Here is a 14,767-nt window from a genome sequence, read left to right as displayed (position 1 = left end):
CAGCAGGAAATGCACTGAAACATGAGGTAGTGGATAGAAATTATGCCTACCAGAATTGTCAGAATACTTGGAAATATTGTGGACATGCTAAAAGCGATTAAATCAAACAAATGATCACCCCTGTTTTTAGAATGGGGCAGGGGCCAACTGAAATAATTTTATTTTACAAATTTATGGTAGTATAAGGTTACTCATTATCACTGTCTTTCAACTCTCTTCTATTCCTCTGTTTCTCCTTCTTTATTTTATTTTTTCTTTCTGTGTGTGTGTGTATAAGTACATACACATTTTCTTCTGGAATTTTTTTACTTTGATTTTTCTACAAAAAAAAAATCTGTTTATACAAATAATAAATGCTAATGGTAGAAAATACAAAAATAAAAGGCAGAAATTATCTCACCAGTCATATACAAATGTCATTAATGGAACATACCTTCTTTCCATATTAAAAAATTGCTTTGTATATGCCTTTATAATTTGATATTTTAGAACAATATTTTTTATATACATATTCTTCCAAGCATTTAAATGTTTCCATGTGTCTATTATATAGATGTATTTAGCACTTCTTATTGAATATTAGAGTATTTCTGATTTTTATCCATTAAAAATACTATTATGTTTAATCTTTTAGTCCATTTTTATTAATTTCCTTAAATTTTAATAAGTGTAATTGTTGATGTAATGTTACCCACATTTTAAAGGCACAATAATATTGTGAAACCACCCTACAAAAGATTCACTTCTCACCCACAGAGTGTGAGAGTACATGAGATTATCACTGTCAACTTTTACTTAGAAGCTGGTTCCATGGACAATCAACAGTGGTATTGAAAGCCTGGTTGCAAATGTACCCCTTACTTACTTACATCATTGAGCAAATGTATCAGTTTTCCCCCCAGCAAACTATTGCTAGTTATATTATAAAATATGTTCTCATATGTGGATTATTTATGAATTTCAAGTCAGTATATGCATTGAATTTAATAAAAACCTTTCTCTGAGTATGAAAAATTATACAGCTTATTTTTCACATATCAGCAAAGACTTCTGGAGTCCAGAAGATGGTTAGAAAAGTGGAATTTTAAGTGAAGTGAGTCACTCTCACAAGGTATCACTTCAATCTTGTGACTCTTCTGAGCACACTTTTCCTACTTCTTCAGCCCTGAGAGTCCTTGTTATTTCATTGTCTATGTCTTCGTATGATGCCAGTTGTTGAAGATGCTGGAGGCAAAGAGCAGCCGACAAACTTCTGGGCAAATCAGTGTGCCTCCTCATCAGCTTCGGCAGCCTTGGCCTCCTAATGCACTGCAATATGGGCACTTGTAGCACACTGATATAGGGATCATTAGAGAATAAACCAACTACCACCAACAACAATAAAAATCGGTAGCTCTTTAGATCACTATAATTTATTTGAATATTTTGTTCCTTATACTTTGCTATAAAGCTCTCTACTAATACTCACAGATAGTGGAAGATTTTATTCTTTTCTCGATATTCATAGAAAGCAAAAAAAAAAAAAATGAATGCTGATTATAATATGAACCTTTTTAATAAGTGAAGTTTCTGATGAGTAGTGCTTTAATGTATTGTTAATGTAATGAACATTATATTTAATGTATAGTAATGAAATAATTTATATATTTAAACTTTCATTAATTTATTAAAATGCTATTAATTCATTATTTTTAAAATTAAATACCTAACTGATAATCAATTAGATTTAAATAAAATTAAATCTAACATTGTTATATAAAAATTTGGGTCATTAATAGACAAAGGGATTCTAGGACTTTTTTTTTTTTTTTTTTTTTTTGTGTTACGCTGGCCTCTCACTGTTGTGGCCTCTCCCGTTGTGGAGCACAGGCTCTGGACGTGCAGGCCCAGCGGCCATGGCTCACGGACCCAGCTGCTCCACGGCATGTGGGATCTTCCTGGACCAGGGCATGAACCCACATCCCCCGCATCGGCAGGTGGACTCTCAACCACTGCGCCACCAGGGAAGCCTGGGATTCTAGGACTTTAAAAAAATTCTTAAAAAACAATAATGAAAAAAATTTTGTTTTTTTGTTAATTAAATTAAAATGCAACATATAAAATAATGAATATATTAGCATTAATCTGGTTGTGAACTTCAAGAGCTACTATTGATTGCTTAAATATGTTTAATATATATAGTATATATATATTATATACATTATATATATTCTAAAATTATATATTTTAATATATTATACATATTAAATATATATTTAATATATTATATATATTAAATATATATAATATATATAAATATATTTTAATGAATCTTTACCTTTGGGATCAAAATAATTGACATCACCATATATGTATTCTTTTCAGGAAATCATGGATCTGAAAAAGTAACTTCATTAGAGTATCTTATTGTTTCATTAGGGTATCTTATAATTTCAAATATAACATCTACCATAGGTTAAATTTTGCTTTGTTCTTGTTTTTCCCAAATTCTCCCAAAGAAAGAATGTAGCTGTCACAAAAACGTTTAAAACAATTATGTAAAAAATTGCTAAGATTACATAATATTTTAGGGAAACATGTTCTTTGGTTTATGGAGTTTTATTTAGATTATTTTTATAAAGACTGTTGCTTGTGTTTTCTTCCATGGTTTACATGAGCTTCCTGCCATCTGTTTGTGTTGTCTGTTTATCTGTCCACACACCTCAGTTTTGTTATTTTCTTGATTTGGTTCATTGTCTCCATTGTACACAAACAAATTGTGTACATGTTTTTGTGTACACGAGACAGTCTTTTTCTCCATGTAATGCTCATTTAGGATCCTTCGTTTCTTGTTTTCTCTTATTCATTTAACTGACCTGTACTGTATTATTTGGCTAATTCCTTTTAGATTTAAATAAACCTGAAAATTGGAATACTTTTTTCCATTAATTGTTCCCATTAATGGAGAATTCTTGGGTACTGCTCTTTTTTCCTGAACAACTGGTTATCAAATTTATTCTTTACTTCTGTTACATTATAATTTTCTCACACAGAGTCAGTGCCATGGGTTAAAATTTCCACATCTTACCAGCTGTTGGACTACTCAGGGTGCCTACCTCATTTCCTCAGTTTTCTCATCATCAATATGCAGCCAATAATTACACAGACATGATGGTTGGAGTGTCAATATTAAATAAAATAATTGATGTAAAACATCACATGATGCTTAATACATAGCAAATCATCAGTAAATACTAGCAAGTCTGCTTATTAAATTTGCTTCTGTTGTTGTTCTACTTTGAATGCAGTGAAGATATATTCAGGTTTATTAATACATTGAATTTAACTATAATACATTTTATAGGGTAGTAACCATTCAACGTGTCATATCAAGGTGATTCTTCATATCTTTTCTTCATTAAAGCTTAGTACGAAAGCCAGACCAAGTAGAGATCTAGGGAGACACCAGCCACTTTCACCATTTTGAGGCCACAGCAGTTATCCCAAGCAATGAGAAACGCAAACATAGTAGCCTTTCTTGTGCAAAGCTGTAGTATGACAGAAAAAGACAAATATAGTTTTCATGCAATGCCATCGTCCAATGTAAGTATGCTAAGAGTATGTCCGTGCCAAGAAATCAACACATGGTCAAATATAAGATTTCCTTGGAGATTGAGGCCAAAGCCAAATCACCCTCATTGTCTTCTCTGATTAACCTTCATTAGACCAAAAAATGACTTTCATTGCTGTCCCTGGGGCTTCATTTTACAGCTGTTCATTCTTTCAAAGATATGTAATAAATACTATTTAACAACCATGACAAAGATGGAGAATAGTAAGGTAGAGAATACAAAGGATTTTGTAAGGTGGAGAATACAAAGGATTTTGCATTCTGTATTCTCAGTCCCTTAATGAGAAGGTAGAATAATTCCCACCATAGGGAACAGTGTCCCAGGTTTTCTTTGACATACCTAGTTTAAATTGTCTCTTTATACCAATATATATATACTTATAGTTAGATCATTCGTTCCAGTTTTTCACTCAGGAAATATTGTCATTGTGTTGATTGACATAAATCACAAGCTATGGATACTTGGAGAAAGAGAACCAAATCACTTCTTTCTGGGAAGAGAAAAATCAGTCTTGAATGCTTGACTCTCCTTGGACACTGAGTAGGGTTTTAGATGAGAGAGATGTGTGTGAGGGAATAGGGTGGGGGAAATGTTAAATATTTTTAGGGGGTGGTGGAACTTCTGTAGAGTGGAGTGCCAGATGTAAAAGCAGAGAGGTATGAGACAATTTAGGTAACACTGAATTCAAAATTTTAGTGTAAAATAAAATAGAAAATTTGTTTAAGTCGTTTGTAGTAGAAGGCTTTCAAAGATAGCCTGAAGAAATTTGGTAATTTTGCAGTCAAAGGTAAATAATTGGAGACAGATGAACAGAGGTGTAACAGAAATGCAAAGGATATGGAAGAGAAGAGAACTTGAAGATCATCTTCTTGATGAGGATACTGAGGCCTAAAGAAATAAAACAAGCTCAAAGTCCCATTAAACTTCCTATGTTTCATACATAGCATTATTATGTGTTCATAGGCTTTAGATAACTTCCTTGATATTCTGTTTAGAATTTTTTTTTTTTTTTTTTTTTTTTTCGGTACGCGGGCCTCTTACTGTTGTGGCCTCTCCCATTGCAGAGCACAGGCTCCGGACGCGCAGGCTCAGCGGCCATGGCTCACGGGCCCAGCCGCTTCGCGGCATGTGGGATCTTCCCGGACCGGGGCACGAACCGGTGTCCCGTGCATCGGCAGGCGGACTCTCAACCACTGTGCCACCAGGGAAACTCTGTTTAGATACTTTTAAGTAACTCAACTATAAATTTGGGCGGAGGAGCTTACATTCTGAATGGTCTTCAAATAGAAACATAAATTTTAACTTTTCATCTCACTGTGAGGCTTTTTGCCAAACTGAGAGACTGATTCACTGCCATTCCTCTATATTTGCTTCATGCATTTGGAGCACATTATAATAGAAAGAAGCTGCTTTTAGATTTCTGGTGCCAAAACATTTCAGGGAAAAAAAAATCAAAGATGAGCTTCCACCTCTTCATGAAATTGTATCACTGCCGCTTTATTCTTGCATCTTTATTGCAAATATTTAAACAAAAAACAAATGTCATCAGCTAAAGATTATGAGAAATTTATTGTGAAGACAAACAGGGCTCTCGATATTAAAGTTGGTGAGCAGAACAAACTTTATTGGGTATGAGTGTAAACCCAATCTTCACAGTAGATACTCTGCAGCAAATTAAATGAGATACCTTTCTTCTAAAATCACACTTTTTGGTAGATGCTTTATCTGCAGTTTTTTGTTGTTGTTGTTTTTGTTTTTTTAATGCCAGTATACTAAAACTTGCCCTTCAGATGTATCTCTGAAAAAATGAATGATAAAATTGAGGAAAAAATAATAAAGCAAGGGAAGACATAATAGGGGTGAAACATGGAAAGTTAATTGTTTTAAACCGTTTTTCATAATTATTTGTGTCTCTAAATGCAGCAGAATACGACATTAAAACGAATTTAATTTAAAATATCCTAAAATTAATTTCACTGGAATTAATTTCATATATCTGCATATAATATTTCTAAAGTATAAAACTTTCCATCAATGAAATTAGTTAATTAAATCATCACATCTTAAAGTAACTGGAACACCACAATTCTCAATTGCCAAATTCTTTGACTTCCTGAAATCGCAATCATAGCTAACGTTTCTGTATTTAGAAATTCTACCATTTACTTTGAAGAAAATGTTGACTAATTATTTCATTCCAGCCGCCAAAATATTGGAAGAATAGAACGGGTCAGTAGCAGTGAGCAATAAGGGTATTTAAGAAACTAGCCACGAAAAAGAAAAAAAGAAAAAAAAGAAACTAGCCACGGACTAGCACAGCCTACGAATGCTTGGCTATGTGACGGCAAGGTTGTTGATGCCACAAGCCTGTGATGGGCAGCAGGCAATATGCCAAACAAGAGACCCTTTCTTCTAAGGGCTTGCTGCTCAACTAGGTCCGATTTCCCTTCAGCTTCCCGGGAGCCCGGGTCTTCGCAGGCGTCGTCAGGAGAATTCTTCGCCCTAATTATCCTCGGAGAAAGACGCGCCTTTCTCGGAGACCGCTAGGCAACACTCGCCACGGCAGCCTCCTGGTTACTTCCCTCCGTGGGTGTGTGACTTCGTCTAAGCAACTCACACTTACAGTAGATTCTCACTGGCGAGGCTGCGAGCAGCAGAGGGCGGGGAGAGTCGGGAAGAGGAGGAGGGAGGAGGGTGGGAGGCGCAGAGCGGGCAGTCAGAGGAGACCGCGGAGCTCCAGACTCAGCAGGAGCGCGCCGTGGCGGTGCAGTTCCGAGCTCGCCTGCCCAGCGGCGCACACACCGCCTCCTCCCGGAGCACTGGGAACCGCCGCAGCTCCGGGCCGCCGCCGCCGCCGCCGCCGCCGCCACCACCGCAGGGCTCCGCGCTCTTGCCCGCTAGCCGCCGCCAGTCCTTCCCTCGTCAGGGCTCAGCCCGCAGCTATTTCCTTCTACCGGCCTCTTTGAACTCTGGGTCTTTTCCTCCGCTCTCTCGTATTTTCCCCACCCTATATTTTCTCAACTCCTCTTCCTTTCTCCTTAGCCACCCTGCTTTTTTCTCCTCTTTTTATTGAGGATTTCTTCTTAAGATGCCTTGTCTTCCTTACCTTCGTCCATTTCAGCCCTGAAGACTGAAAAGGAGCCTTTATCTCTCCCCCAGTGGCATTTAAAAGACCCCCATCCTTAAAAGTCTAAAGAGGTAAAGAACAGGACGCGGGACCTTCTCGACACCCTTGAGTCCGGTCCCGAACTGCACTATCAACCGTAACTAGTATTTCATTTAACCCCAGTGTAGAGGAGGGAGTAGGGAGCAAACTTCAGCCGTCTCAGAGGATCCCTGGTTCCCGCATTTGGACGAGCCGCGAGCCAGAAGGCGAAGGAGTCCACGGGGAACGAGGAGGAAGCGCGAGCCTCTCTCGGCCCCTCCGCGAGGCGGGAGCCGTGAACTGAGCGGCGCGGGACAGCGGCGGCGGAGGCGGCGAAGAGAAGATGCGGAGCTCGGGGCCCCGGGGTGCGGGACGCCGGCGGCCCCCGGGCGGCGGCGACGACCTCCCCAGCACCCCCGCGTCTCTGGCCGGCTGCTACTCCGCACCTCGCAGGGCCCCCCTCTGGACTTGCCTTCTCCTATGCGCCGCGCTCCGGACCCTCCTGGCCAGCCCCAGCAACGAAGGTAGAGCGGTGGGGGTGGGGACCGCGGCAACCAGGGGCGGAGGGGCGAGGCGGGGCCTGGAGGCGCGGGCCCGGGCGCGCTGGACGCGGCTCCCGCGGATGAAATTGCACCCTTCCTTTCGAACTAACATTTGTCGTCCGCTTTCGCTAGCGTTTTCGCTCGCACCCCGCCGTCTCTGCTTGCATTGTTTGACATTAGCTGCGGACTGCTGGGCGCGGAACCTGCCTGTGGACACAGGCTGCTTGGGGGGGTTGGGAAGTTGGAAGCCAGGAGGAAAGAGAGCTCCGAGACCCGCGCCTGGAGGCTGGGTGCGGCTGGGTCTCACTTGAAGCGCGTGGGGAAGTGACATTTCGAGCTTGAAAGAGTGGGAATTGTTTGAAGAGCAGTGGCAGGGATCTTGGGAGCGGTGGGGCTTTTCGAAACCGTTGTTTGAGGCCGGGGATGGGAAACTGGAGGCAGTGGGGGTAGCTGGATGCTTTTATTTGGGGGAGAGGGGAGTGTCTTCTGGGAGCTGTTATTTAGGGCATCACCCGCTGCTATTCTGGGGTGGGTGGTAAGAGCTTTTATTTCTCGAGGGAGGGGGATGGCGAAGGAAGGAAGGCGCTCCACACTGTGCTGGTGTCGCTCACTTTGGGGGTCTCATAATCACACTGAGAAGAAATTGGAAGAAGGCGGGAAGGTGGGACGCCGCGGGAGGCGGAGGGTTCGGAGGGGAGGGGAGTGTCGCCTCCGGGAAGGCGCTACTAGCACCCACCAGGTCAGGTCTTCCCATGTTTCCGTGAAAGAATAGCCCCGCTCCGTAATCTCGAGTCCCCACTCTCCTGCCCACCCCCAATCCTGCGCTCCGGACCCAGAAGACTGTCCCCGCCTTGCACCGGGAGAGTAGGGCCGGCGCGGGAGCAGCACCTGCGCGGCGTTTGCGGCTCTCCGAGCTCTGCTCAGCCCCTCGGCCCGCCGCCCTCGGCCTCCAGGTCCGCTCTGCCCCGCTGGCTCCTCTTATACGCCGGGACCGAGCTTAAGGGCACAGCCCAGTGCGGGGGCGGGCAGCATCTCATATCGGTCAGCTCCGTCACGAGCACATCGAAAACCCTACCCTCTTGACCGCAAGGTTGGGGTTTCGATTCGGGGCTCTGGATGCCTCGAGTGAGGCACAGAACCTTAAAATTTTCCTACCACTCGTGGGGCAGGGGATGCCGGACCGGAAAGATGAAGCAGCAGCGGCGGAGTCTTGTGTGTCCTCGTGACTTGCACGGGTTGTGTCTTGGCTGTAGGAGAAGCCGCTGTGCTGGTTTGGGAGTGCTGCCAGCTCCCTAGGAACCGTGTGAAAAGCAGGGCAGATCGAGACTCCTCACCCCACCCCATGAATTTCTCTCTTTAACCCCTACATTTATTTTTAAAAATCTGATTTAAGGATTACACGTAGATCGATCTGTCTACCTACTTACCTACCTAAAGTCTCCCATGCTTAACACAAGCAGTCTGCATTTTTTACCTTCCCGACAAAGTTGAGAAAGTGTTTTCTGAAGTCGTAGTCCTTTTATTGACATCTCATGTTAGATTCATTATGTTAGAAGTCCGGAGGATTATGACAGGGTTAGGAGTCCTTTCATTAACTGTCTTATTCCACCAAAAGGGGCATCCTGGTTTGGATTTAAAGAGTAATAGTAGTAGTAATATAATTTATCCTTTCGTGTGTTCCTTTATGTTTAAGTTTTTTGTTTTTTTTTTGTTTTTTTTCCAGGTGTGATGGGGGAAGGGGCTTATGTAGTGGTGTAAGGGAGTAGTAGCTCTTGGTTAGAGAATGGAAGAAATGAAGTCTCAGGGAAGGTGGCGCTAAATGGAAACAAGGGTCGGTCGAGACTGTGCGGGGAGAAAAGAGGCAAAAGGAGATGGAGGGAAGCAAGCAAATAGCATCGGTCTCCTATTGTAAGCGGAGCTGGAGTCTTGTGGAAGGTAGACTGGCTGATATTACAGACTTAACACCCACAGACTGTGTTGTCCTTACCCCAGCTAGTGGTACACACAGCAAAACTTGGGCTTCAGTGAGATGGGGATGCCGAGGTCTAACCTGCAATGAGAGGTACTTTACCAGCCAGTGTTCTGAAGACGCTAAAAGTAAAAGCGTGTCTGTTGTTTGGGGTACATTTTGTAATTTCATTATTTTACATAACTAGAAATAAAATTTATACACACACACACACACACACACACACACTTCCTCTCATTCATCCTGTCTCTGCCCAAGTTTCCATCTTTCCATTAGTGTCATCCCAGATCTTTAATATTTATGTTCTCTTCTTTTTGTTTCTCCATGATACTGCTCTTCTAAATCAAAGAACAAGAATATAAGGTATTTATAACGGAAGTCAGTTTGTTTATTTATTTAAAGATTCAGATTGGAGATTTTAAGTTTGTTTTTGATTGTTTTTGGAGGAACTTTGGAAGATCAGGGACAGAAAGATTTTATATATGCACTGACTCCATTAATAACTTGCTCTCCTATACTTTGCTTTCTGCAAGCTATAGATGCTTAGTAATTTCTCAGACTATAGTGTGTATATACATTATATATGTGTATGATATGAATGCTCCCATTATGGGAGAAAAAAATTTTCAAGGCAGATTGAAATAAATGTGAGTTTACATTTATAATTGGTATTCCAGTCATGTTTAAAATTTAAGTTTGGTAGACATAAATAAGCAGAATTGAACAGAAAATGTCAAATATGTGTCTAGAATCTTGGACTGATATGAAATGAATTTTAGAATACATTGGATAATAGACAAAAAGAGGAAAATTTACTCTTTAGCCTGAATTCTAGGATAATGTAAATATATCTTTAGTTGTCTTATTACACATATTAGGCATAAATAACATGTGGAAGAAACCTTTGAACTACGGTGTAATAAACAAGACTTTTATTGTAAAATAATTCCAAGGCGTATATAAAGCAAAAAAATTGTCTAAGACTGATCAGGCAGGACAAATGTTAGCAAGTGTATCAACAAGTGAAAATTTTAATAGATTTAATAAGTAAAGGGACCATGTCCACTGTTATGAATATTGGAGGTGGCCCTGAACTTATTCAGTAACTGCCACTTTTTGCTGTCTGGAGATATATTTGTAAACAAGCATTATTTGACAAGTGCTTTTCGCAGTAGGGATTCTTGGCCAATTACTGCTGAACAGCTATGCATTGAAAATGATTCACCCGCAGTGAATCAAGCTAAATTCATTGAGCTACAGTCAGTAATGTCCCAGTAAAGTGCTTCTGACAGTTGTCAGCAGTTTGTATTTGAAAAGTCCAGTTTCTTGTCTCTGAATGTTTTGTATGTTGGGGAAAGTGGAATGGAGGGACTCTGAGGGAGAAAAAAAACACCACATGAGGGGAAAAACTGGGGGGCTAAACTGTTTGAAAAACAATTATAAAATTGTAAATGTTTTCAGTGGAAAGAAAGAAAAGGAAGAAAGTTTGTTTTAGGGTTTTTCTTGGTTTATAATAGGACCAGGCCCATAAAAATGATTGGACGACAGACATAATAGATTTGTAAAACCAAATGGCTTTGTTGTGTGGCCTTGTCATCTGGTTGTAATTCATTTCCTTTTAGATAAAGAGGCAGGACCCCACAGAAAAAGGACAGTAAAATTATTCCCTCACCAGGACACTACTGAAGAAAAAAAGAGAGCCATTACCCCTATTTGAATCATAGATTGTTGGAACTAGGAAGCCACCATGAGTTTAGGCTTTTTGCTTTATAAACCATGAATGGGGAGCAGAGGGTTGGGTCTTAAAATTGTAAGCCTTTTTTATGAGGTAGACAAAGATCTTCTTGGGTGTCAGGGTGGCATGTAAGAGGATTTCATTTCCTCATTTAGGGCAGGGAAGAGGTTGAACAATTTCTGCATTTCTAATGGATATTTCTCCTTTGATTGAAAATATTCTTATTATAATATTGTCACTTGTAAATATTATTAATTCTTTATGTAAGTTCACATAGGATATAATTGGTATGGGAAAAGATTCATTTTTTATGCTTAGAAATGTATTACTTGCCATTATTTGTATTATTAATACTCTGCTTTACAAAATGTGACCATTTAGAGTATTTCCACATGAAATATAAAAATGAGATGATATAGTTATTTACAGACACAATAGCCCTAGTCTATTTAATTAAATATTAAACTTTATTCACTGTTGCTACTGCTTCGAAAATGACTATGCTTTAGTTATTTTCACTACATTTTTGTTTATTGACTTGACCACTTGAATCTCCTTTGTTTGGTGTGCTTTTTTATGTATTTGCTTGAGTGACCAATTTATTTCTCTTTCATTTGGAAGAAACCTTTTTACCTTTGACTGTAAAACTAGGGTATAATGTGCATGATTATGTTAACTAACTATAGTTATTTTTCCTTTTATGAGTGAAACAACTTTTTTTAAAAAGAAAAATGTGTTGTTAATATCTTGAAGAAATAACTACTGTAAAAGTAATGATAATTCTTTATACTTTATTTTTTCAATTTAAATTAGCAGATATATTTCATTTTACTAATGAATAACATGAACTTAAGTCAGCAGAGGTATCTGATTATTCAAAGATGTTTATGGCATTTTTAACAATCTTAAAATACTTTTACAATAGTTTTCATAAAACATCAAAATTAACTGAAGTTTGAATATTCAGCCTTGCTTATGAATCACTAAAATTGATTGCAGTATTTGTCCTTTTGTTTTCTTTCCAGAAACAGTGACTTTTAACTATGAAATCAATATGAGAGCTAAAAATGTAAATTGTTACGTTAGAGACTCAATGATTCTTTCTCCTCTAATATCTCTGGTAAGTATGTATTTATCTATAGAGCAGAATGGTTCCTGCTGGCATGCTCTACTGGGTAAATACATATTTAGTTATTTTATCAAAATGTATATAATCAGTTTGTTAGATAGTGATTTCTTCAAAGGAGTTATCCTAGTCTATTGTATACATAAACACACCTAATGGTATTTTTAATTGACATTAAAAATGTATCATATGTTCTTATCCCAGACTAAATGATACTCTTACGTTTCTATGAATGTATACAAAAGTCACTAAAAAGTAAGTGCTAAAGGCTTTGTAAACACAGATTTAAACAGTTCATGTTTTTTACAAAAAGTTTAATAATACATAACTTTGAAATAATAAACAAAATAGGTTATTCAGTAAGATATATTTGATATAGGAAATGAATAACTGGAGAGTCTCTGATCTATTCATAACATTTTCCAAATCATTATGTTATTATTATATTATATAGCAGTTAGAAAACTGGAAGATTTGATAGTTATTCACTGTGAAAATCTTGTCTGAATTATTGGTTCCATTGAAAATGTTTAAATCAAAATGTAAATGATCCATTTTTAAGTATTTGGTTTTTAACTTCCAAAACAGCATGACTGCTTAAGGAGTCTCCCTTTATCATATATTTAATTTTCCTGTTTTAGTTTCTGCCTTTATAGACATTTGTTTATTCAGAGTTAATGAAATAGATTTTAAAGTGTTTGAACAAGACAAAAATTTACTTTTGAACAAGAAAAAATGTTTAAGAATTTTAGATCCAAATTTTGAACAACAGCTCATTTTTTAGAATATATTTGGTAACATATGCAAGGTGTTGTAATAAAGAACTTTCCACCAGAATACTAGGCTCACTGATGCCGTAAATTGTACTATGAAATAGCCATTTATAAATCAAATTACAAATAGGTAGTGGTACAGGTATTCTTGAGTATTAAAACTTGATTGGAATTTACATTTTTCTATTGACACTGTAGATTTCACATGTATAGGATTTATTCACTTTACTCATTCTAATCCCATAAAATAAGAGATGACTGCAATTTAAAATTCATATTAAAATAGCAATAGAAAACACTTAATTGAATGACTTAAAACATAATTCTAATCAACAAATCTCATGGGAAATAGATTTTTAAATTATCTTTTAACATTTCATTACCATCTTAAAAATTTCTTACCCTATATAATGTTAGTGTAAAGCAAAAAATAAATAAATAAAAAGGAAAAAACGCTGTAAGGTACATAATAATTTAAATTGTGTCTAGTGAAATGTGTGGAACTTTATGGTCTGGCTTTTTTTTGTTCTAAAAGTTCAAACTTGTCATCGAGTATCTCTAATGAGAATTCTAGGTGTTACAAAGTTATAAAATAAAACTGTAATTTAGTAGTTGCACTACTTGGAGTTTTTGAAAACTCTGTGGTTTAGCATGATGACTTTTATTATTACTAGCTGCCAGTTTAAGTGGGTATAATTTTTAATGTTTTTTTTAATCTTTAACAATTTAAAGAAACCATAAGGAGTCATTTCTACCATTTAAAGAATGCCACAAAATCCTCCAAAAAAAAGTGTGTGTTTTGTCTTTACAATCTCATTGATAATATATTCAGTTAAAGAAAACCTAGTAAGCTCTGTTCTTAAAGCATTGTTTAAGCTCTTTCTTTTTTTCCCTGTAGGTTCTACAGCCTTTAGTTTCTGATCAGTTTATGTAGTTCTTTATTAATATCATTTAAACTATTTCTTAAACTATTGGAGAATATACAAAACTTTGTTGATCAGAAGTTGACCCTAGGTCATGCATTCTTTCCTCTGTATCTTCCAGTGATTCAGTATTCATGGCTTTAATTGCTGTGCATTTATTAAGCAGAGTGCAGGAAATTGGCCTGAGGATTGTGTTTGTGCACATGGACACGTTTTGGGTTGTGTGTTAAGGCTGTGGTGAAGCTGGGAGAAAGAGTGGTGAGGGATGTCATGATGGTATCACTATGAACTTGATATTAATAAAAGCGCTTGGGTTTTATTTTTTATATTGTTAAAAAATACCATACCAGCACACACACACATTCTAATTTTATATTTGTTTTACTGACTCTGAAGATTTAAATCCCAGCCTAATGGAAAAAAATTACTCTTTAGTTCATTTTATTTCATCCATTTAGTTCTTTTTTCTTTTATTTCTCTGTAAGTTGTACAGTTTTCTTGAGTCATGACAAATACTTGTGGCGTTAGATACCTCGCAGATTAAATAATTGGGATTAAAGTGTCTGTGGTGAGTCTAATTCTGTTATAGTTGCTGGACTACTGCCCAGGCTATCTTCTCCATCCATCACACACGTCTTCGTTTCTAACTAAACTGGGCTTGTAACTCTGTTAAGTAAATGATCTGGTAAAAAAAATAAATAAATAATAATAATAATCAAAGAGCCAAAACCGGAGGGTTGAAATATTTTGCATATGCTTTGTGAGAAAATGTTCCTACTTGGAAACATGTTTCCGGCTCAGTATTGGACGATTTAGAGAAAATACAGTCTGTTCTTTTACTCAGAAATGGGTAGTGTCTTTTTTCTCTTATGGTAATTTCACACTCTTATTTTCATCTGTCACATCTCATTTCCCCTTTACCGCTCCTTTTCTCTCTCTTTCC

General features: G+C 37.9%; 1 protein-coding gene across 4 annotated transcripts in view; it reads left to right on the top strand.

Moving 5' to 3' along the window:
* Positions 1–7,086: 7,086 nt before the first annotated feature.
* Positions 7,087–14,767, top strand: part of EPHA5 (EPH receptor A5) — a 341,956-nt gene continuing 334,275 nt past the window's right edge. For 2 of the 4 annotated variants that reach the window (XM_007446630.1, XM_007446628.1), the window contains exon 1: positions 7,087–7,280. In XM_007446630.1, coding sequence (XP_007446692.1) covers positions 7,100–7,280 — 181 coding nt within the window. In that variant the 5' untranslated portion in view covers positions 7,087–7,099. The remainder of the gene's footprint in view (positions 7,281–14,767) is intronic. The other 2 variants (XM_007446631.1, XM_007446629.1) reach the window with 1 other exon arrangement.

Source organism: Lipotes vexillifer, unplaced genomic scaffold (assembly GCF_000442215.2).
Source record: "Lipotes vexillifer unplaced genomic scaffold, Lipotes_vexillifer_v1.1 scaffold175, whole genome shotgun sequence".
NCBI classification, from domain to species: domain Eukaryota; kingdom Metazoa; phylum Chordata; class Mammalia; order Artiodactyla; family Lipotidae; genus Lipotes; species Lipotes vexillifer.
The sequence above is the reverse complement of the archived record's forward strand: the minus strand, read 5'-3'. Positions and strand labels throughout refer to the sequence as shown.